General features: G+C 39.7%; 1 protein-coding gene across 1 annotated transcript in view; it reads left to right on the top strand.

The window, feature by feature from the left end:
• The window catches only part of KIF15 (kinesin family member 15), a 99692-nt gene that overhangs the window by 24188 nt on the left and 51337 nt on the right, over positions 1-24167 (top strand). The window contains exons 5-12 of the mRNA XM_031663413.1: positions 1906-1943; positions 5622-5719; positions 7199-7378; positions 16272-16481; positions 19629-19754; positions 19913-20035; positions 22764-22887; positions 23903-23979. Of these exons, the coding sequence (XP_031519273.1) occupies positions 1906-1943; positions 5622-5719; positions 7199-7378; positions 16272-16481; positions 19629-19754; positions 19913-20035; positions 22764-22887; positions 23903-23979 (976 nt within the window). The remainder of the gene's footprint in view (positions 1-1905; positions 1944-5621; positions 5720-7198; positions 7379-16271; positions 16482-19628; positions 19755-19912; positions 20036-22763; positions 22888-23902; positions 23980-24167) is intronic.

Here is a 24167-nt window from a genome sequence, read left to right as displayed (position 1 = left end):
CAGAGTATCTGTCTAACTATATATATAACATTTTTTTGTAAGAAAGGTTTGTCCAGCCAGGCGTGGTGGCTCATGCCTGTAATCCTAGCACTTTGGGAGGCTGAGGTGGGCGGGTTACCGAAGTTCAGGAGTTCAAGACCAGCCAGGCCAACATGGTGAGACCCCGATCTCTACTGAAAATACAAAAAAAAAAAAAAATAGCTGGGTGTGGTAGTGCTCACCTGTAGTCCCAGCTTTTCGGGAGGCTGAGGCAGGAATCACTTGAACCCAGGAGGCGGAGGTTGCAGCGAGCGGAGATTGCACCACTGCACTCCAGCCTGGGTAACAGGGTGTGACTCTGTCTCAAAAAAAACAAAACAAAACAAAAAAGAAAGATTTGTATGTTTTCCACATTTATTTATTCAATTATTTATATGTTATGGATGTACATTTATTTTATTCTTTAGGTTATAATCCAATACTAAAAATTATATACCTTGTTGTTTCTGTTGTTCCAGCTTTGCCCAATGGGCCCTCCTCGAGGTTGGTTTTTGTGTCCCTTTGCTATAGCTCACCCTTTTGTTTTTTGAGGACCTTCGTACTTTGTGATGCTACAAGATGCTCTGGGCTCATCTTGTGTTTTCCCTGACCTATGCCTAGAATGAGCCATTTCACCAATGAACCCTAATTCCTTTAATTGGAGCATGGTATTTAGTAACCAAGATCTGGGCGCTAGGTGTGTTTGGTTTGTTGCTTCTAGGCCTTCTCAGCAGACAGAGCTAGGTAATACATGGCGGGTTGGGTATACTGTCTGGTTTACTGAGGACAATACCAATTGTCAAGTATTATTAATAGTGTCCTCTTCACTCTCAAGTGCCTGTTTGGACAATAATCTGTAGGATTACCCTATTTGTAGGGGACTCAATAATGTCCATTTCTCATTCTGAGTTACTAAAGAACTTTTTTCCTCTTTTCTTCCAGAGGAAGGGGGTAAAAAACTATAGCATACTGTTTTCTAGTTTTGGGGGGCATTTAATGAAAAAGTAAATTCAGAATTTTCTATTTTTGCTGTGAATCTAAGCTAAAGTCTTTTGATATCCTGATTGACATCTTTAAAATACAACTTTTTTTTTTTTTTTTTTTTAAGGTGGGGTCTTGTTATGTTGCCCAGTCCTGGAGTGCAGTGGCTATCCACAGCTGTGATTCTAGTGCACCACAGCCTGGAACTCCTAGGCTCAAGCCATCTTCCTACTTCAGCCTCCTCAGTAGCTGGAACTGCCTGGCTTCAACTTTTTTACTTTTAGTTTTTTGTTACTCTTGTTTCTGTTAAGTGGAATAACAGGAGATATGACACTGCAGAAAAACCTATAGCATAAGAATTTTTTTATTGCTTTATATTTAAATGAAGAGATTTTAGTGTCTTTTAAAGACAAAGAATTTAGGAAAGGAAATGCTGTATTAGTTAGCATAGCAAAAATTGGAAACAAAAGTTCATTTGATTCTGGTTAAATAAATTATGGTGCTGCAAGATGCTCCACGATCCCAAACCTGTGGAATATGGTGTAGCTATTAAAAATAATGAGGCAGACCTCTATTGCTGACCTAGAAAAGTATCTGAGGTAAAATTAAGGGAAAAACAGGTTGCCAAGCAGTATGAAGAGCATCATCCCAATTTTTGTAAAAAAGATTAAATGAAAACTCTGATGGCTATGTTTGTGTAATACAGAAGCATTTGCCAATTAATAGTGGTTAGCTCTTTGTAGGGAGATTGGAGAGAAAAGAGGAGGATCATTCACTTTTTATCTAATAGAATTTAAAAATGGAAAGAAAATAAGCTAACTTTTTGTGGAGAAAACTTATACACTAGTATTACAATAGGAGTAGTCTTTTAATTTTATGTAATATGTAAAACATTATTTTTTACAGTGGACAGACTGGCTCAGGGAAGACGTTTACTATGATGGGTAAGTAAATTAAAGACTAACTTTTGTTGGCTTAATCTACCCTTTCTGTGATAACAGTAACCTACAACATTTTGGGGAAAGGCATAATTTCTATATATGATGTTGATCTCTTGAAATTAAGGAGATTTCCCTAGGCTTCTGCCAAGTTGTGAGTTTTTTGCTAGCAAAGTCCATGTGTTAATCATGTTTGCAGCTATGTTTCCAGCTCAATGCCTGGCACACAGTGGTACTGAATAAACAGTTTTTCAGTAGGATTTAATGAATTTGTATATGTTTATACACCTGTATAACTACTAACCAGATCAAGATTCCTGGTCAGTAACTACCAAACCCTGTCCGCTAGAATGCCTATTACTCTGATCTCTGTCATCATTAATATTGCTTGTTTTTGATCCTCTACAAATAATATTTTATTGTGTATCTTTTGTTTCTGGTCTTTTAGTGTTAAGTTTCTGCGATTCTCTCATGTTGTTGCAAGTAGTAGTAGTTTATTTCCATTACTGTATAATATATTATTGTATGAATATACTACACATTTTCTAGTCTACTGTTGATAGACATTTGGATTATTTCAACTTTTCAACCATATGAATAATGTTGCTGTGAACATCTTTTCTTGTGTCTTTTGAAATAATTTGTGTTGGATATGTATCCAGGAAAATTGCTGGATCATAGTATATATGTATATTTAGCTTTAGTAATTCTGCCCAACAGTTTCCCAAAGTGATTATCTCAGTAGTATATGGAAGTTCCAGTTGCTCCACTTCCTTATATGTACTTGAAATTGTCAATTTAAAACATTTTAGGCATTCTTAAGTATGTATAGTATTATCTTATTGTGTGTTTATTTCTGTTGACAACTGAATACCTTTCATATGTTTATCTGATATATCAATAGCCTCTCTGTTGAAATGCCCATTCAAGCTTTTTTCTCCCATTTGAAAAATTAGCTTGACTTTTTCTTACTCATTTGTGGATATTCCTTATAAAACAGAGAAGTTAGCCTTTTGTCTATGATATGGATTCCAGATTTTTCTCTAGGTTTTTCATTTGTCTTTTGACTTACTTGAGGTTTTTTTTTTTCTATGCTAAAGTTTTATTTTACATGGCTGAATTTTTTTCTTTTCTTTTTCTTCTTCTTTTTTTTATTTTTTTGAGACAGAGCCTACCCCCTGTCGCCTAGGCTAGAGTGCAGTGGTGCAATCTTGGCTCACTGCAACCTCCACCTCCTGGGTTCAAGGCAATTCTCCAGCCTCAGTTTCCCAAGTAGCTGGAATTACAGGCATGCGCCACCACACCCGGCTAATTTTTGTATATTTAGTAGAGATGGGGGTCTCACCATGTTGGCCAGGCTGGTCTCCAACTTCCGGCTTCAAGTGCTCTACCTGCCTCGGCCTCCCAAAGTGCTGGGATTACAGGCAGAAGCCACTGCACCCGGCTTCTTTTTCTTCTTTAATGGCTTCTGAATTGTGAGTTGTAGTAAGAAAGGTCTTCCTCTCTCTCTGAGGTTATAACAACAACAACAACAACAAATAATTGAATACTTGTACTTACAGTATGCCCGGCACTCTTGAAGACACTGTTGGTTTACTTGAATAAAAGGCAGTGTCCTGGCTCTTGTGGACCTTCTGATTTTCAGGCAGGGGGAATACACAATTAAAAGCAAATACACCTCTAGAAATTATGCCAGAGGTAATAAGTGCTATGAATTAAAATAAAGCAATGTAAAGGGATGCAAAAAAGTAGAGGGTGCTATTTTAGGTGGTGGGTCAGGAAAGATCTCTCAGGAGGTCACCTTTGAGGTTATTAAGTGAAAGAAGAGTGAACAACGAGACTGTCCAAGAGAATAATCTTACAGGCAGAGGAACAGCAGTTGCACAGGCCCTGAGGTGGGTGCACACTCAAGAATGTTTGAAGAACAGCAGAAGACCCATTGAGAGTGGAGTTTTCCAGGATAAGGGGCTGGTAGCATGGGAAGTCGGAGCTATACCCTAGGGCCAGGTCATATAGGCCCTGGTGAGGATTTTGGATTTTGTTTTGAATATGATGTGACATTATTGGAAGAGTTCTTTTTTAAAATAAACAAACAGGAAGTACATGATCTGATATATAATTAAAAGGATTACTCAGGCAGCTAAGTGGAATAAAGGCTATTAGGGGATAGAGCAAGGATTAGGAGATACTGTAGTGGGTCAGGCAAGAGATGATGAAGGTAATTAAAGATTTGTTGAATCTTTGTCTTAGTCTATTTGTGTTGCTGTAAAGAAATACCTGAGGCTGGGTAATTTATAAAGAAAAGAGGTTTACTTGGCTCACAGTTCTGCAGGTCATAGAAGAAGCGTGGCACCAGCATCTGCTCGGCTTCTGGTGAGGTCCTCATGCTGCTTCAGCTCATGGCAGAAGACAAAGGGGAATGGGCATGCAGCGATTACGTGGTGAGAGAGGAAAGTGAGAGAGAGGAAAGTGAGAGAGAGGGAGAGTGACAAAGAGAGAGAGAGATGAGGAAGTGCCAGGCTGTCTCCAACAACTAGTTCTCTTGGGAAATAAGAGAACTCACTCCCATGAGAATGGCACCAAGCCTTTCATGAGTGGTTGTGCCCCCCCACACTCCATGACCCAAAAATGTCCCAGCAAGCCACACCTCCAACAGTGGGGATCAAATTTCAACATGAGAATTGGGGCCAAACATACTATAGCAAATTGATCTTTGTATAATATATTCTCCAACAGGAAAATGATGTAAAATTATCTGCATGTTCTAATATTCATTCTCTTTATTCATTTACTTGCATTTTTCTACCTCTGTTATGTGTTTCTTAAGCTACGGGTTACAAGGACTATTTAAAATATTCCAGGTGTGGTGCAAGGCCTTCTACCAAAGACAACTATTATATTTTAAAATTTATTCTTTATTTTTCTTCTGCATATCAGCATTTTGTTAGTTCCTTTAGTCTCTAAGGCATACTTCACCAATATTTTGATTGTTAAATAGATCTAGATCTTTTCTAGCTATATATATTTTTTCTGGGAAATATTGCTATAACTTGAATTAGAATTCCTTAGAATCCTGCTATTTACATACACACTGATACCTCTTCCTTTTCCCAGTGTAACAAAATAGAGACTCTGCATTTTTCTGTCTGCATGGAAATCTTATAGGATATTCTTAACAGTACTTTTCTTACCAGCTTGGCTTTTATTGCCTAATTTTAAAAAAATCAACTAGCTAATTGTGATTTTTAGTACTTAATGTGTTTAAAGCACTAACATGGCTCTCAGTGCTTTGCCTTTACACTCTCAGTTAATTCTTTCCAATAACCCTATGTGGTATTTATTACCATTATTATCCCCATTTTATAACTGAGAACTCTGCAGCTTAAGAGGGATTTAGTAATTAGCCTATGGTCACAAGGTATGGGGCCAAGGCCTGGAGCACAGGTCAGTCTATGAGACCAAATGTGCTGCAATAAAGTACAGTTGTTTGATATTCCTGCAGATTTTGGTACCTGGCAGTTGGAAAAATTTCAATTCCTCTCACAGACCTAAATTTAACTTGCTTGGAGCACAAGTAGGAAAATCATTATATAGTATAATCATCTTATTTCTATGTAAATTGCCATTTTGAAAGACTCTTGGAATAGAATAAAAATCCAGTGTTTATTTTTTTAACTTTTTTAGGACCATCTGAATCTGATAATTTTTCTCATAACCTGAGAGGAGTAATCCCACGAAGTTTTGAATATTTGTTTTCCTTAATTGATCGTGAAAAAGAAAAGGTAAAACTTAATGTAAAAATAAAGTGGTTCTATGAAATGTCTAATTTTGAATAGGTAGCTACTGATAATTAGCTCATGATACATGGTAGAGCATGAATGGTACTACTCTACAATGTGGATAGACTAGTGTGGTATAAGAAAACCTTTCAGTTCTGAGGATAATATTAAGGATTCTGAGTTGTTTTATCTCAATTGAGTTTTTAGTTTATAAAACATGCATTATCCTTTATCCCAAATTGCTAGTTTACAAGAAAGGAAAATAATGCTTCTGGGGCTCTCAAAAAAAATATTTTGCAAGAGAGAAACTGTAAAGAAAATCTCAGCTGAGGAAAACAGATACATTAATACTCTAAGCCTAATCATCTACCTGTACCTAGGCTCACAGGTGACTGCAGGTGTCCCTAAATCCTCATGGCATCCAGCAGTGATGGACTCATCCTCACCATCTTTGTAGCATCTGCTACTGCCTTCCCATGGTCTTTGTGCTCCACATGTGGTATGGCTCCATCACTGTGGGGATATGGTCTTTCCTCCTACATTGGCTCCCAGGTTGGGCCTTCTCACAATTGTGCTGATTTAGCTTGGGGAAGTCGGGGCTTAGAACCATTTGTGTTTTATGTTCCATTACTTATGTACCAAAGAAACTTATATATAACATTGGTTTACCATTTACTCCTTTGCAGAAATCACCTATCTGTAACACTGAAGTTAGACACACAAATTGTGTGGCAGTGAAATAATTTAGTACCATGCATTTCTATGGTTAAAAATCCTATAAAGTCTTTTAAAATAAATTATTTTCAGTCGTTTGAAGAACATAACACTTGTTTCAAATAAAACTTTATGAGGACATCAAATATATAAGACAGACAAAAATGGAATTTCCCAACTGGACTGCTCAATTCTCCTCTCCCTGTATGAGCTCCCAGGCACCTGTGGAGGCCTCTAGGGTGCCTGGGACCACACTTTGATGCAGCTCTAAAATATAACCATGTGTTAAAACTAGTTATCGGCCGGGCGCGGTGGCTCACGCCGGTAATCCCAGCACTTTGGGAGGCTGAGGTGAATCACAAGGTCAGGAGATCGAGACCATCCTGGCTAACACAGTGAAACCCCATCTCTACTACAAATACAAAAAATTAGCCGGGCGTGGTGGGAGGCACCTGTAATCCCAGCTACTCGGGGCTGAGGCAGGAGAATGGCACAAACCCGGGAGGCGGAGCTTGCAGTGAGCCCAGATCACACCACTGCACTCCAGCCTGGGTGACAGAGTGAGACTCCATTTCAAAACAAAACAAAACAAAACAAAACAAAAAACTAGTTATCTAGATTTTTTTACTTTTAGGTATCTTATATTGTATTAAAGGATAATAGCATAGGAGATTTATGTCTTGTGAAGCAAGTGCAAAATTAATGCTTATGAAAACTAGGTATGAACACATGAAAATAATGTATCTAAACGAGGCTTCTTTTTTACAGGCTGGAGCTGGGAAGAGTTTCCTTTGTAAGTGTTCCTTTATTGAAATCTACAACGAGCAGATATATGACCTGCTGGACTCTGCATCAGCTGGACTGTACTTAAGGGAGCATATCAAGAAGGGAGTCTTTGTTGTTGGTGCAGTGGAGCAGGTGGTAACCTCAGCTGCTGAAGCCTATCAGGTACCCTGCAATGAGTACTTATTTGGTGCTTAGGCAACAAACCTGCTGTGAAAGCACTCCAATCTCAAAAAAGCAAGAATTGAGGTGCCAAAAATATGTCATAAAGGCATAATACAGAATGTTCATGAGAAGTAAATATAAAATAATATGGCAGTATTTTATTCTATTCCAAGAGTCTTTCAAAATGGCAACCTGGAAAGGGCAACTTAAACAGAAATAAGATGATACAGTGTATAATCAGTTTCTTACTTGTCCATATGTCTTTAGTGGTTCCTCCTGGGAGATGCCTGTTTGAGGGGCTTCTGGGAACTCTGGCCTTTAAACCAGCTGGCTGTTCTTTTCTATGTTGCTTGCTTGTTAGGTGTCAAAAGCTAACTTGTCTTGAGCATTCAGCTCAGGACAAGCAAACCTCTTGACAGGAATTTACAAAATATTCTAGATAAGTTTTTATGAAATCTGATCTGGTCCAATGATTTGAAAGTTTTTTTATTATGTAGCATTTGACACATATAAAATATTGCCACACACATGTAAGTTACCAAGCATAATGTTAAAGTGAACATTCAGGAGGCTTTTAGATAATTTAAAGACCCTAGTATCACCAGTACTATCCTATTTACTGGTGATATTTGGTTTTTTAAATATACTATGAATAGGTAAATAGGATACCTGTCCTCCCTATCCCATATCCCTGGCTCCTCTCCAAAATTAAGCACTGAGTTGAATGTCATTATCATTTTCTTCCACTTTTAAATCAATATATATGTGGTTTTGCCTCTTTTTGAGTTTGAAAAAACACATATTTAGCTCTCTATGACTTTAAAAACTCAACGTGGTTTATGAAATCTATGTTGCATTTCATTTATTTTCACTGCTGTATGATATTTCATAATTTATTCTTTTATCTTCAACAAGCCTCTTGATTCCAGCTGTTTAAATTGAGACTCCCCCAAGCAAGAGACAGGTTCTACTTGTGACCAAATGTGTGTATGCATATATACTCAAGAAATTGTGTTGAGTTTTTTATTGGAATTACATTGCAGTTATAGACCAGTTTAGAGGGATAACATTTTTTTACAATGTTTTACAATATTCAGTCCATACATTAACATGGTATGTCTCCTCTTTTATTTAGATCTTTAATGTCTTGTAATATAATTTTAATAATTTTCATCATAAAAGTCATACATACTTTTTGTTAACTTTATTCCAGTATACCTTATGTTTTTAGTTGCTCTAATAATCTTTTTTTATTTTCATTTTTATTTATTTTTTATTTTTTTATCTTTTTTGGAGACAGAATCTTGCTGTGTTGCCCAGGCTGGAGTGCAGTGGCGTGATCTCAGCTCACTGCAACCTCTGTCTCCTAGGTTCAAGCAATTCTCATGCCTTAGCCTCCCAAGTAGCTGAGACTACAGGTGCACACTACCATGCCTGGCTAATTTTTTGTGTTTTAGGAGAGACAGAGTTTCACCATGTTGCCCAGGCTGATCTTGAACTCCTGAGCTTAGGCAATCCACCTGCCTTGGCCTCCCAAAGTGCTAGGATTACAGGCATGAGCTACTGCGCCCAGCACATAGTCTCTTTTTAAAATTACATTTACTGTTTGGTGTGTATAGAAATGCAGTTGAATTTTTCTTTTTTTTTTTTTTTTTTTGAGATGGAGTCTTGCTCTGTTGCCCAGGCTGGCGTGCAGTAGCGTGATCTCGGCTCACTGAAAGCTCTGCCTCCCGGGTTCACGCCATTCTCCTGCCTCAGCCTCCCGAGTAGCTGGTTCTACAGGCGCCTGCCACTACGTCTGGCTAATTTTTTTTTTTTTAGTAGAGACGGGGTTTCACCGTTTTAGCCAGGATAGTCTCGATTTCCTGACCTCGTGATCCACCTGCCTTAGCCTCCCAAAGTGCTGGGATTACAGGCAAGAGCCACCACGCCCAGCCAAAATGCAGTTGATTTTTATAAGATGCTTTTATAATCAGTCACCTTGCTAACTATCTTAAAAAATCAAGAATGTGTGTTAAAGTTTTGTTTCATGCTTTTTCCACTGTTGTTGAGATAATCTTGTGTTTTTTCTTAACATGTTAACTTGATAAAGTACTAGATTAAGATTTGCTAATATTTTGTTTAGTATTTTTCATCAATTTAAAAAATTGAGATCAATCTGTAATTTCCTTTGTCCTATTCCGTTTTTGTTTTTGTTTTTGTTTTTTTTGAGACAGGGTCCCACTCTGTCATCCAGGCTGGAGTACAAGTGACACAAACAATCATGGCGCACTGCAGCCTTGACTTCCTGGGCCTAACAGATCCTCCCACCTCAGCCTCCCTAGTAGCTGAGACTACAAGTGCACAGCATTATGTTTGGCTGAGTTTTGAATTTTTTTGTAGAGATGAAGTTTAGCCATGTTGTCCAGGCCAGTCTTGAACTCCTGGGCTCAAGCATTTCACCTGCCTCAGCCTCCCACTATAAGCGTGAGACACTGCACCCGGCCCTATTCTCTTTGTTTTGTTTTATTTATCAACATTACTTGTTTTCTGAAAGTATTTATGCCTGGGATGACTTATTCTTAGAATATATAGTGGAACTCAGCTGCAAAATTATCTGGGTCTTGTGAGAAGATTTTCAACTACAAAAAAAAAATTATTTTAATAGAGCCATGCAGCCATTTTATTTCTTCTTGGGTCAGTGTTAGTAAGTTATGTATTCTTAGAAAAATTTCAGTTTCCTCTTAGTTTTCAAGTATGTTGGCATAAAGTTGTTCCTAGTATTCACATTTTTACAATCTTTACCGTAACTGCCATTTTGTTTGCTTTTTACATGGTTGTTATTGTTTATATGGACTTGCTCTTTAATATTTTCTTTGTTCTTAGTTTCTCCTGGGTTTATCTTGCTGTTCTTTTTCCAGCTTCTTAAGCTGGATGTTTACTCGTGTTGGCATTTCTTTAGTGATATAAGTATTTAATGCTATAAATTTTTACTTCTTTATACTTCTTTAACTTCACACAAGTTTTAATATTTTAATTATCGTGTAGATCCAAATATTTTTCTATAATTTTTTTGACTCATTAATTACTTAGAAATGTGATTTTAAATTCCAAAGTGTGTGGGATTTCTAACTTATTTCTCATGTTGATTCTCAGTTGCATTGGGATCAGAGAATGTGGTCTTATGTGACATCTAGTCTTTGAGATTTTTTTGAGACGTAATTTGTGGATTTATAACAATTTTTTTCAAGTGTGCCATGTGTGCTTAACAAGAATATGTATCCTTGGTACAAGGTTTTGTATTTTTGCTAGTTTTCTTGTCCCTGTAATCTATTGATACTTCAGAGAGATGCACTGATTTCCCACTAAGGTGTTGGTTTTTCAGTTTCATTGCGATTTTTCTCTGTATGTGTATATATATATATATACATACACATATGGAAACACAACAAGTCCTCACTTAACATCCTAAGAGGTTTTTGGAAACTGACTTTAAGTGAAACAATGTATAATAAAACCAATTTTACTACAGACTAATTGATACAAAGAAGAGTTAAGTTCCTACTGCATATTTCTTTTTTTTTTTTTTTTTTTTGAGACGGAGTCTTGCTCTGTCGCCCAGGCTGGAGTGCAGTGGCGCAATCTCGGCTCACTGCAAGCTCCGCCCCCCCGGGTTCACGCCATTCTCCTGCCTCAGCCTCCTGAGTAGCTGGGACTACAGGCGCCCGCCACCTCGCCCGGCTAATTTTCTTGTATTTTTAGTAGAGACGGGGTTTCACCGTGTTAGCCAGGATGGTCTCGATCTCCTGACCTCGTGATCCGCCCGTCTCGGCCTCCCAAAGTGCTGGGATTACAGGCTTGAGCCACCGCGCCCGGCCCTACTGCATATTTCTAGTCATAAAAGCATCACCAAACTTCCCAATAAGGACCCAACACACTTCTAATATTAAACATTAAAATAAATGTGAACTATACATTCATTTTAAAAAGATGATAAAAACAACTAAGATAATTGTTTACCCAGGTTTGGTGGATAAGTGAGTGATGGCAGTCATGGTGTTGGGTTAAATCGGGAATAAATGTTTACAAAGTAGAAATTGTCAGGAGCACTTCCTACCGACATACAGTTCAGAAACAAGCGATAACAAATATGGTGGGCTCACTGAGTACTTTCGTACTGCATTGTTTATTGTCCTGTATTTGTATGAGTATCATATACTTTATGAAATTTTTTTTTTTTTTTTTGAGACAGAGTCTCACTCTGTCTCCAAGGCTAGAGTGTAGTGGTGCGATCTCGGCTCACTCCAACCTGTGCCTCCTGGGTTCAAATGATTCTTGTGCCTCAGCCTCCTGAGTAGCTAGGACTACAGGCATGTGCCACCACATCTGGCTAATTTTTTGTATTTTTTTTTTTTTTTTTTTTTTGAGACGGAGTCTCGCTCTGTCGCCCAGGCTGGAGTGCAGTGGCCGGATCTCAGCTCACTGCAAGCTCCGCCTCCCGGGTTCACGCCATTCTCCAGCCTTAGCCTCCCGAGTAGCTGGGACTACAGGCGCCCACCACCTCGCCCGGCTAGTTTTTTGTATTTTTAGTAGAGACGGGGTTTCACCGTGTTAGCCAGGATGGTCTCGATCTCCTGACCTCGTGATCCGCCCGTCTCGGCCTCCCAAAGTGCTGGGATTACAGGCGTAAGCCACCGCGCCCGGCCAATTTTTTGTATTTTTATTAGAGGTGGGGTTTCGTCATGTTGGCCAGACTGGCCTTGAACTCCTGACCTCAGGTGATCTGCCCTCCTCAGCCTCCCAAAGTGCTCGGTTTACAGGCATGAGCCACCACACCTGGCCACTTTATGAATTTTTATTTGGCAATATTTGTATTAATTCATTTTCTACCATGCTTATTCCTGTTCAGGTTTACATGTGGCAGAAACCAACCAAGACAGGACACCATTCTATTGCAGGCACATACATCCAGTCAGTCAGACTGGGATCATTTGGATGTGCCAGTTCCCTTACCATGCACATCTTTGGAATGTGGGAGGAAATGAGAGTACCTAGAGAAAACCCATGCAGACAAGAGGAGAACCGTAAACTTTACACAGACAGTTGCCCTGGCTGGAAATCATTTTTTTTCCTTAACTTCACAACAAAATAACATTGAATGAAATGAAATGGAGGACCTGCTGTGGACTCTTTTGTTCGGTGTATATAGAAGTGTAGAATTAGTATATATCTTCCTTTTATTTTCATCTATAATTCTTTATTGACCCTACACTTTCCTATCAACACATTTTGCTTTACAAATATGTTTTGTTTGATGTTCACATACCACTCAACATTCTTTTGATTACCATTTGCCTGGTATATGTTTCTCCATCAGGCTTTCTGTTTCTTTCTTTTTTTTTTTTTTTTGAGTCTCGCTCTGTCACCAGGCTAGAGTGCAATGGCGTGATCTTGGCTCACTGCAACCTCCGCCTCCCAGGTTCAAGCTATTTTCCTGCCTCAGCCTCCCGAGTAACTGGTACTACAGGCGCGTGCCAGTGTGCCCCGTTAATTTTTGTATTTTTAGTAGGGACAGGGTTTCACTATGTTGGCCAGGATGGTCTCGATCTCTTACCTCATGATCTGCCCACCTCGGCCTCCCAAAATGCTGGGGTTACAGGCGGATTACAGGCGTGAGTCACTGCGCCCGGCCCCTTCTGTTTCTTAATATTTTAAGTGTTTATTGTAAACCACAAAGCTATACTTTGCTCTTTTTTTTAATCGCTCGTGACAGTATCTTACCTAATTTATTTACATTACTGTATGATTGTTGATATTGTTAGACTGGTTTCTGCTATCTTTTTTAGTGTGTTTTGCCTGTTTCATCTAATGGTTCCTTCTCTTTTCTTGCCTTTTTGTTTTTGATCCAGTATGCAGCATGATTTGTTGAAAAAAACTTTCTTTTTCCCATTACATTGCCTTTGCACCTTTGATGAATTGACTGTACACATATGGGTTTATATCTAACTGTATTCTGTTCTGTTGATCTGTTTCTTTTCATCAATACTAAACTGTCTTGATTATTACATAACTTGTTGCTAAGTAGTATCTTTAGATCAGGGAGGGTAAGTCTTCCAACATTGTTCTTTTTAACAATTATTTTGGTTATTCATTGTCCTTTGCATTTTCATTTACATAGAACCAGTTTATCAATTTCTACAAAATAGGCTGCTGGGATTTTGAGTGGGATTGTGTTGAATCTATCAATTATTTTTGGTAGAATTGGCATCTTAACAACATTGAGTCTCCCAGTCTATGAACATTCACCAAGTATTTTTGTTTTTGATTTTTTATTTTGATTTTTGTAGAAGTATTCAAGCAAACATGCTTATATTTGCTTTTTCTCCTTATGTTGCACAAGTGACAGCATACTGTGCTATTTTTATACCTTGCCTTTTTTATTTTAGAGACCAAGTCTCACTATGTTGCCTAGGCTGGAGTGCAATGGCGCGATCTCGACTCACTGCAACCTCTGCCTCCTGGGTTCAAGAGATTCTCCTGCCTCAGCCTCCCGAGTAGCTGGGATTACAGGTGTCTGCCACCACGCCCAGCTAAATTTTGTATTTTTTCGTAGAGATGGGGTTTCACCATATTGGTCAGGCTGGTCCTGAACTCCTGACCTCAGGTAATACACCCGCCTCGGCCTCCCAAAGTGCTGGGATTACAGGCGTGAGCCATGGTGCCCAGGTGCTTTTTTAAAATAATAGTATTTTGGAATTTGTCTCAGGTTGGAGGATCTCTCTCTTTCTCTCTTTTTATAGCTGTATGAATGTATCAGATGTATTTAATATGTAATATACAGTATTTAATGTTATAGAAAGAAAGCATAAAGTACTATCCAAGGAATATACAAGATACAAATAGTTGGGCACAGTGGCTCACTCCTGTAATCGCAGCCTCTTTGGGAGGCCAAGGTGGCGGATCACTTGAAGTCAGGAGTTCAAGACCAGCCTGGCCAACGTGGTGAAACCCCGACTCTACTAAAAATACAAAAAAATTAGTCAGGCATGATGATGCATGCCTGTACTCCCAGCTACTCCAGAGGCTGAGGTGGGAGGATCATTTGAGCCTTGGAGGCAGAGATTTCAGTGAGACATGAACACGTCACTATACTCCAGCCTGGGTAATAGAGTGAGACTCCATCTTAAAAAAAAGAAAAATGATACAAATAATTTCAGTTTTATACTGTTGATGATTAATAGGGTTATTATAGCTAGGATTTTTTTTTTTTTTTTTTTTAAATGAGACAGAGTCTCTCTCTGTTGCCCAGGCTGGAGGGGAATGGCCCGATCTCGGCTCACTGCAACCTCCGCCTCCTGGGTTCAAGTGATTCTCCTGCCTCAGCTTCCCGAGTAGCTAGGGTTACAGGTGCGTGCCACTACGCCTGGCTAATTTTTTGTATTTTTAGCAGAGACGGGGTTTCACTATGTTAGCCAGACAGGTCTTGATCTCCTGACGTCATGATCCGCCCACCTGGGCCTCCCAAAGTGCTGGGATTACAGGCGTGAGCCACCGCGCCCTGCCAACAGCTACAATTTATTGAGTGAAGGTGCCAAGCACTGTGCTACCTTTTTTGGTACACATTATTTTACTTAATTTTCAACATGCTCTTTGAGATAAAGATACTAATTTCCCCATTTTACCCTATATATACTGTGACTCTCCTACCGAAACTGTGGTCCTCAGAACATCAACATCACCTGAGAGCTTGTTAGAAATGCAGAATCTCAGGCCCCACCTCACACTGAATCTGAATCTGAATTTTAACAACATCCATAGGTGATTCATATGCGCCTAAAACTTGTATGTTCTGTTCTGTGGGGTAGGTACCCACATTCCCATTTTACAAATATGAAGGCTGAGCCTTCAAAAGGTTCAGCTGGCCCCAGACCTCACCTAGTAAATAGTGGAGCCACAGTTTGAACTGTGATGCATCTGATTCCAGAGCCTTCATTCTGAACTTTCATGTATCCTGCTTGCCATAGGGAATAGAAGGGAAAAAATACCTTGTAGACCAAAAGAGCTGACAAAACTTTGGGCTTAAAGATAATTTACAGGTTTTTCCTGTCCAACATTCTCATTTTGTAGGTAAAGAAAGGGGTTCAGAGAGGTTTTGTGACTTACATTAGGTTAACACAAATAAAGGGTGGTAAAACCAGTTCTAGATCCTATGCACTCTGATTTCCTGTTTGTTCTCTTTCTGTAACGTGGAAAGGGAACACAAAGGAAAGGAAAATAGCTTCAGTTTATTCCTTAATGGACCAGTAATCTTTCTCATCACCCTTTACAAATTTCCTACTGATTTTGGTGGATGTTGTGTACCATTTGGAACTTGGAATAATATAATTTATCTTAAAAAGCTAGATAACAATGGAAGGCAATAGATATTCTTAACCCCTCTTCTAAAGAGAAAATATGCTTTGTGTAAATATATTTCTTTTTCCCTATGAAAGTAATTAGCTGTATGTTAGTATTTTTCATAATAAAATGAATGATTCTTAAGTGCTTATTTTACGTTTTAAGTGTACTTACCTTGTTCCTTTTTTTTCCCCCTTTTTTTCTTTTTTTTTTTTAGATAGGATCTTGCCCTGTTGCTCAGGCTGGAGTGCAGTGGCACAATCATGGCTCACTGCAGCCTTGAATTCCTAGGCTCAAGAGATCCTCCCACCTCCTGAGTAGCTAGGACTGCAGGTTCCTGCCACTATACATAGCAAATTATTATTATTTTTTTTTGTAGAGGTGAGGTTTCACTATGTTGGTCAGGCTGGTCTACAAGTGATCCTCCAGACTTGGCCTCCCAAACTGCTAGGATTACAAGCATGAGCCACTGTAACTGGTCCTCTCATTTCTTTTAATATGTTTTCCTTTTGCATAGGTGTTGTCTGGAGGATGGAGGAACAGACGTGTGGCATCAACATCAATGAACAGAGAATCGTCTAGGTCTCATGCTGTCTTTACAATTACAATAGAGTCAATGGAGAAAAGTAATGAGATTGTGAATATACGGACCTCCCTACTCAACCTGGTGGATTTAGCAGGATCTGAAAGGCAAAAAGATACCCATGCAGAAGGGATGAGATTGAAGGTAAGAATGAAATTATGGTCTTCAACTTGTGTGTGAGTTCTTACTAGCAGTCAATATAGTCGTGATGCATGACACTGTCTCAGTCAATGAGGAACTGCATTTATGATGGGGGTCCCTTAAGAGTATAATAGCTATACCACATGGCTTAGGTATGTTGTAGGCTATCCCATCGCAGTTTGCATAAGTATATTCTATGACACCCACAAAATAATCAAATTTCCTAACAGCACATTTCTTAAAATGTACCCGTGTTAGCTGGGTGCGGTGGCTCACACCTGTAATCCCAGCACTTTGGGAAGCTGAGGCAGGTAGATCATGAGGTCAGGAGATCGAGACCATCCTGGCCAACATGGTGAAATCCCGTCTCTACTAAAAAAATACAAAAGTTAGCTGGGCGTGGTGATGCACGCCTGTAGTCCCAGCTACTTGGGAGACTGAGGCAGGGGAATCACTTGAACCTGGGAAGTAGAGGTTGCAGTGAGCTGAGATTGCGCCACTTCATGCCAGCCTGGGTGACAGAGAGAGACTCTGTCTCAAAAAAAAAAAAAAAAAAAAAAATGTATCCCTTTTGTTAACTGATATATGACCATACCAAGCTAAGTGTTTTGAGGGTGGCAAAGAAATAAGAAATTGTTCGTATTGAAAAGAAACAGAGATTTCTGTTGTGGAACAGTGAACATAGATGGGATAGGGCAAGTCTGTCAGTAGCAAAAATGTTTTAATTCATACCAGAGGGGATAAGGGTACGAGAGACAACAGGGGTCAGAGGAAGAAGGGTGCAATGTGGACTGCTTGCGGAACGTGTGGAAAAGAAGTAGTTCTTGACTTGTCAAGGATTTGGGTAGGGAGAGAGAAACAGGAAATGCATGCCTGGCAGGGGGGCATCTCAAGGGTTATTGTGGATGCAGAATGAGTGTAGCATTTGGCATTTCAGCATGGCTCAATGGATGGGTTTGTTAGAGAGGCAAGCAGGCCCAGATTATCAAGGACCAGGAGTGCCAGGCCAAGTTTGTACTCAACTCTGCGAACATTGGGAAACACTTAACATTTCTGAGCAACTAAATGATTCATGAAGAAAGCCTGTTTTAGAGAAACTTAGTCATCTGACCCACTGCTGTTGAGATTTTAGAAGGGAGAGCCCACAGAAAAAGATGACCACTTATGCTGTTTGATATTTCAGGTGTGAAAGGTTAAGTACCTAGTCCTAGACTAAGGTATTAACAGTGGGACCAGAGGTTCTATGTAATATGTATTGTCAGTATATATATATAGAGTAATATGAATTGTCAATAAAATATTTATAGATTCTATAGTTTACAATATACATGGGCGAGGGGAGAGGACTTGGAAAGGATGAGGGAAGAGATCTACTTTTTTCATTAAAAATGAGGATTTGAGTCGCCTGACCTACATTTGAGGCAGTTTCAGGCAATCTGAAGCTCATATTTCTTTGTTTTGAGACAGTCTCACTCTGTCACCCAGCTGGAGTGCAGTGGCACGATCTCGACTCACTGCAACCTCTGCCTCTCAGGTTCAAGCAGTTCTCCTGCCTCAGCCTCCCAAGTAGCTGAGATTACAGGCGCCCACCACCACACCTGGCTAAATTTTTGTATTTTTAATAGAGATGAGGTTTCGCCATGTTGGCCAGGCTGGTCTTGAACTCCTGACCTCAGGTGATGACACCCTCCTTGGCCTCCCAAAGTGTTGGGATTACAGGCATTAGCCACTGCGCCCAGCCTAAAGCTCATATTTCTATTGAGATATGAGGCTTAATAAATATTGCGTATGGGCTGAGCATGGTGGCTCATGCCTGTAATCCCAGCACTTGGGAGGATGAGGTGGGAGGATCCCTTGAACCCAGGAGGTCGAGATTGCAGTGAGCTGTGATTGTGCCACTCTACTCCAACCTGGGTGACGGAGTGAGACTCTGTGTCAAAAAAAAAAAAAAAAGCATATGCTTATAATAGGACGTATACCAAGTCTGTTCTAAAATGCTTTATATATATTAATTCATTTGACCTTTCCAACAACTCTGGGAAGCAGGTGCTATTATTTCTGTTTTACAGTTAAAGAAACTGAAGTCACACAGCTAATAAAAGTAGGGCTGAGATTCAAACCGAGCTGCTACAGTACTCTCAACCATGCCACTAACCACCTTTCTGATTTACTGAATGATAGCAGCAGTGACTCTGAATTCAGTATATCTTGCGTTATAATTTTGACTTTTTCTCTTTTTTGTATACTTCTTCCACTGCAGACCCAGTTTTCAAAATATGCTACCTACAGTAAAAATCTAATGTAACCTATTTAGCTCATTTTTTCCCCCCACCAAGCTTCTGTTTTAAAGTAGTTTTTATTATCCTTTACAGAATTAAACTGAATATTCTCCTCAGATAAGTTCATCAGTGGCTTTGGGGGCTGTATGGGTGAGTTATTAGGCATTATACCCTTAAATATTTTAGCATAAAAGGATTGAAAAAAGTACCTGTTAATGCACTACTCTACCGTTTTTTTCCCTATTTTTTTCTGGTCTTTATCTCTACCTATAGCTTGGTTTCAAACTATTACAATCATGAAGTGACATTAATTTTTTTTTTCGTTGCATGATTTTTGTGTTTGTCTTTTTTTGTTGTTGTTTTTGAGACAGGGTCTCACTCTGTTACCCAGGTTGGAGTGCAATGGCACAATCTCAGCTCACTGCAACCTCCACCTCCCAAGCTCAAGTGATCCTCCCACCTCAGCCTCCCAAGTAACTGGGACTACAGGCGTGTGCCACCATGCCCAGCAGTTTTTTATATTTCTTTGTAGAGATGGGGGTTCGCCATGTTGCCCGGGCTGGTATCCAACTCCTGAGCTCAAGCAACCTGCCCGCCTTGGCCTCCCAAAATGCTGGGTTGAGAAGCATGAGCCACAGTACCCAGCCTGTGTTTGCTTCTAATACTAAAATTACACTGTACATCAAATAGGTAAAGGTTAGGGGGATAGTTCAGCACTTCTTTTTTGTTTGTTGAATAGTTGTTCTTTATTAACGTTGTCCCTGACTTGCCTTTTCATCCAAAATTATCCTCTGCTAGATATATTTTCATTCAAAATACCAAAGAGAAACCAATGTACCTAAATTTTTGTTCTTTTCCGTCAACACCTTAGGAAGCAGGTAACATAAATCGATCATTGAGCTGCCTGGGCCAAGTGATTACTGCACTTGTCGACGTGAGTAATGGAAAACAGAGACATGTTTGCTACAGAGACTCCAAACTTACCTTCTTACTACGGGTAAAGTAGATCCTTGGGTTCCTGGGCTCCTTTTGGTTATGCCAAAGTTGATAGTGGGACCATCTCTCAGCCTTGGTGGCAAGAGTATACATTTTCTTTGCTTAAAAAGATCTTGTGATTTCTCACCGAAAATGTGTCCATTCCTATCTGTTAAATAGGATTCCCTTGGAGGTAATGCCAAAACAGCCATAATTGCAAATGTTCATCCTGGATCCAGGTGTTTTGGGGAAACCCTATCAACACTTAACTTTGCTCAAAGAGCCAAGCTGATTAAAAACAAGGTAAAATACTGGCATATACTTCATTAAATAAATGAGAAAAATACTAAAGCTTGCAGTATGCCATTTTTGTGATTGCCCTAATATTAACATTAACTTTTATTTCTCTGTAAAAGTTTATCTCACTATATGCAAAATTTCTATTTTATCTTTCCTACCCTTCTATATCACACATGTAATTAGAGATCTAGGTTAGATCTTATGGTAGTTATTGCTTGACTAGTTTTTTCTCTCTTTTTTTGAGACACAGTCTTGCTGTGTCACCCAGGCTGGAGTGCAGTGGTGCAAACACAGCTCACTCTACCTTCAACTTCCTGGGCTCAAGAGATCCTCCTGCCTCAGCCTCCTGTGTAGCTGGAACCACAGGCATGCAGCACCATGCCAGGCTAATTTTTAAATTTTTTAAAATTTTTATTTATTTATTTATTTTGAGACAGAGTCTTGCTCTGTTGCCCAGGGTGGAGTGCAGTGGCGCGATCTCGGCTCACTGCAAGCTCCGCCTCCTGGGTTCATGCCATTCTCCTGCCTCAGCCTCCTGAGTAGCTGGGACTACAGGCGCCTGCTGCCACGCCCGGCTCATTTTTCGTATTTTTTAGTAGAGACAGGGTTTCACTGTGTTAGCCAGGATGGTCTCCATCTCCTAACCTCATGATCTGCCTGCCTCAGCCTTAATTTTTTTATTTTTTTGTACAGGCAGGGTCTCACTTTCTTGCCCAAGCTGGTCTCAAACTCCTGGGTTCAAGCAGTCCTCCTGCCTCATCGTTTCAAAGTGTGGGGATTACAGGTGTGAACCACTGTACCCTGCTGACAAATTTTTTCTTAAGGGAAAGCAAATTAAGTTTGTGAGTATTTCCTTCTGCCAACAGCCAATCAATCAGTTCTGCAGCAGATATCAGCTGGGTGTCCTCTGATTCAGTTCCATTCTAACACTATATATCTGGAGATAGGGTGAGATCTCACAGGTTCAGGGCTCAGTCTTACAAGACTGCCCCCAACTTCTGATGCCAGTTGCAAGCCCTAGCTTGTCCTATCTGTGCTTTCAGACCGATTGGCTGTAAATCAGGGGTTCCATGTTGCCCCTTTCCCTGGGTAAATCAGAAGACTATAGATCTAGTCATTTGTTTTATTTCCTTGGACTATAGAGTACTAGTAAGATGAGGAGGAAAAATCATTAGAGCTTCCTGACCCTAAGTCTCTTAAGATTTACTAGAAGTCTTTAGAGATTATAGAACTGCAGCAATAATTAGAATTATGATGTCACTGATGGGACAGTGATGTCAGAAGTACAGTAGTACCTTGTAATGAAGCTGGCCATAAGAATCAGAAGCAACTGGAAATGGCTGCTTAACACGCAAAAGAACAAAACCAAGAGCCTTCTACTAGTCATTCTCAATGGTAAGCCCTCTGCAGCCTATCAGTGGACAGTGCTAGAATATCTGGGACTTGTTTAAGGATGTGCTATTTAAATTTTTCCCAGTGAGCAAATTGGGCTTACGGCAAGAATACGGAAGACCTTGGGGCTGTCACAGGGTGTTTTTTCCTTCCTGGAGTATTGAGTATTTCACAGCTGAGTCCTCTGACCTAGTTGGTACTCAGCTGTTGGCACTCATTGTCGCTCTTTAGTGGACCTTTTTAAATATTTATTTTTTAAATTAATACACTTTTTTTTTTTTTTTGAGATAGAGTCTCGCTCTGTCACCAGGCTGGAGTGCAGTGGCACAATCTTGACTCACTGCAACCTCCGCCTCCTGGGTTCAAGTGATTCTCCTGCCTCAGCCTCCCAAGTAGCTGGGACTACAGGCAGGTGCCACCACGCCCAGCTAATTTTTTTGTAGTTTTAGTACAGACAGCGTTTCACCGTGTTAGCCACGATGGTCTCAATTTCCTGACCTCGTGATCCACCCAGCTAGGCCTCCCAAAGTGCTGGGATTACAGGCGTGAGCCACCATGCCCCGCCAACTTTATTTTTATGGCAGTTTTAGGTTTACCGCAAAATTGAACAGAAAGTACAAAGAGATCTCATATATTCCCTGTCACCATACATGTGTGACCTCCCCAACTCTTGACATCCTGACCCACAGTGGCACATTTTGTTTGTGAGTCTTTTAGCCTTTTAGGAGTTGTCCTAAATAAGACATTTCTTTAAGAAAATGAAGATAATCATTTAGTGTGGTAAAAAATAAAAAAAAATTAAAAAATGGAAGTGTCAAACCAACCCCTCCTTCCAAAAGGGCTGTTAAAAAATAAAGGTTGGATTCCTCTGGAGAAGGTTGCTTCTGCAGAGCTCAAGCCAGCCCTGCAAGTCATCACGCACTTAGAGGCTAGGCTCCTTCCCCATAGGGAGCTAGGAAAGAGGGGAAATGATACTCAATGAGGTGTTGACTCTTCTCCATTGGGAGGGTGGGGGAAGGCTGTTGTTCTCAGGGAAAGAAGTATTAGGTGAACGCACCCGGTTCCCAAAGGTGATCCAACCTGACAGCTCAGGGCTAGTCAGCTGGGGGGAAGAGAGCCTGGCTGGGGCTCTCTCTCTCTGGCTCCAGGTCTGAAGGCACAAGAAAAGGAAGCTTCCTTCCCACTCAAGCACACTGATTCCTGTGGCCTTTTGACTATGAGGTGGTCGTGAAGTTTTGTTTGATGTTCATCACTACAAATCATATCAAACAAATGTAAACACAGGACTATACTACTCAAAAAGCATTATTTTAATGCTTTTTTAAAAATTCCTGAACAGGCAGTAGTAAATGAAGACACCCAAGGAAATGTGAGCCAGCTCCAAGCTGAAGTGAAGAGGCTCAAAGAACAACTGGCTGAGCTTGTTTCAGGACAGACACCACCAGAAAGCTTCCTAACCAGAGGTAGGATAAGCACGCTGTCCTTTATCTTGGGGAAGACAGTGTACAAATAATAGTTTAAGAGCCCTTGATGATAGACACAACACAATAAGGCAACCCACATTTTTCTACAAGTATCTCTTTCTGCTTATTTCTCCTATATAGGAACATAGTGCTTTGTTTGTAATCAGATACCGATACTATAGGCAGTGAGTTCTGTGAGATATGGTAAAAGGGGGAATTAAAATAATTTTGAATAACCCATAATAAGTGCTAAAGAGATTAATTTCATTTAGATCTACTTCTACGTAGCATATGTAACCTATATATGTTTACTATAGGATAAGAGAGACTTATTTTTCTTCAAAGAATAGCTAGTAGAGAATTAATTAACTGGAAATCCATAAAGCCAAGAGGGTGAATTATTAATAGATCTTAAGAGGTGCACAGCACCCTAGGACTGCTCTAATTTTTTAAAAAAAATCTACTACTACTTCTGTTACACCATATGTAATCTATTGTGCATATTAACTAAATAAAGAGAAACTGATTCTTTGAAGAACAACTAATATGTGGAATGGTTAATTTGAAATCCATGATCTGGTGATGACAGTCTTAGTTTTTTTTTTTTTTTTTGAGATGGAGGCTCTCTCTCTTGCCCAGGCTGGAGTGCAGTGGTACGATCTCGGCTCACTGCAACCTCCACCACCTGGGTTCAAGCGATTCTCCTGCCTCAGCCTCCTGAGTAGCTGGGATTACAGATGCACACCACCATGCCCGGCTAATTTTTTGTATTTTTAGTAGAGATGGGAGTCTCACCATGTTGGCCAGGCTGGTCTCGAACTCCTGACCTCAAGTGATTCATCTGCCTCGGCTTCCCAAAGCGCTGGGATTACTGGCATGAGCCACTGTGCCTGGCCACAGTCTCATTCTTTTAGATTAGTTGAGAGCAATCAATTAAAGGCTATCTGTTCTCTTGGGTTTGAAATGTGTTAAATATTTTTTTTTCATCTTCCCTTTCTTATTGGATCAATTACAGACAAAAAGAAGACTAACTATATGGAGTATTTCCAGGAAGCAATGTTATTCTTTAAGAAATCTGAACAGGAAAAGAAGGTAGGAAATGGAATTAGTAATAAAGGAGATTCAGGATACTTAGTTTTTTGCTGTGTGGTTTTTATTGCGTTACTGAGTGAAATAAGTAATACCAAGTCAATAAAGTAATAGAAGGCTATGAAAAATCAAATTTTGCCTTTAAGATTAAATTTGAAGTTAGTATTTGTTGCTGGACTTACGAAAATTTA

The sequence above is a fragment of the Papio anubis genome, chromosome 2 (genome assembly GCF_008728515.1).
Source record: "Papio anubis isolate 15944 chromosome 2, Panubis1.0, whole genome shotgun sequence".
NCBI classification, from domain to species: Eukaryota; Metazoa; Chordata; class Mammalia; order Primates; family Cercopithecidae; genus Papio; species Papio anubis.
The sequence above is the reverse complement of the archived record's forward strand: the minus strand, read 5'-3'. Positions and strand labels throughout refer to the sequence as shown.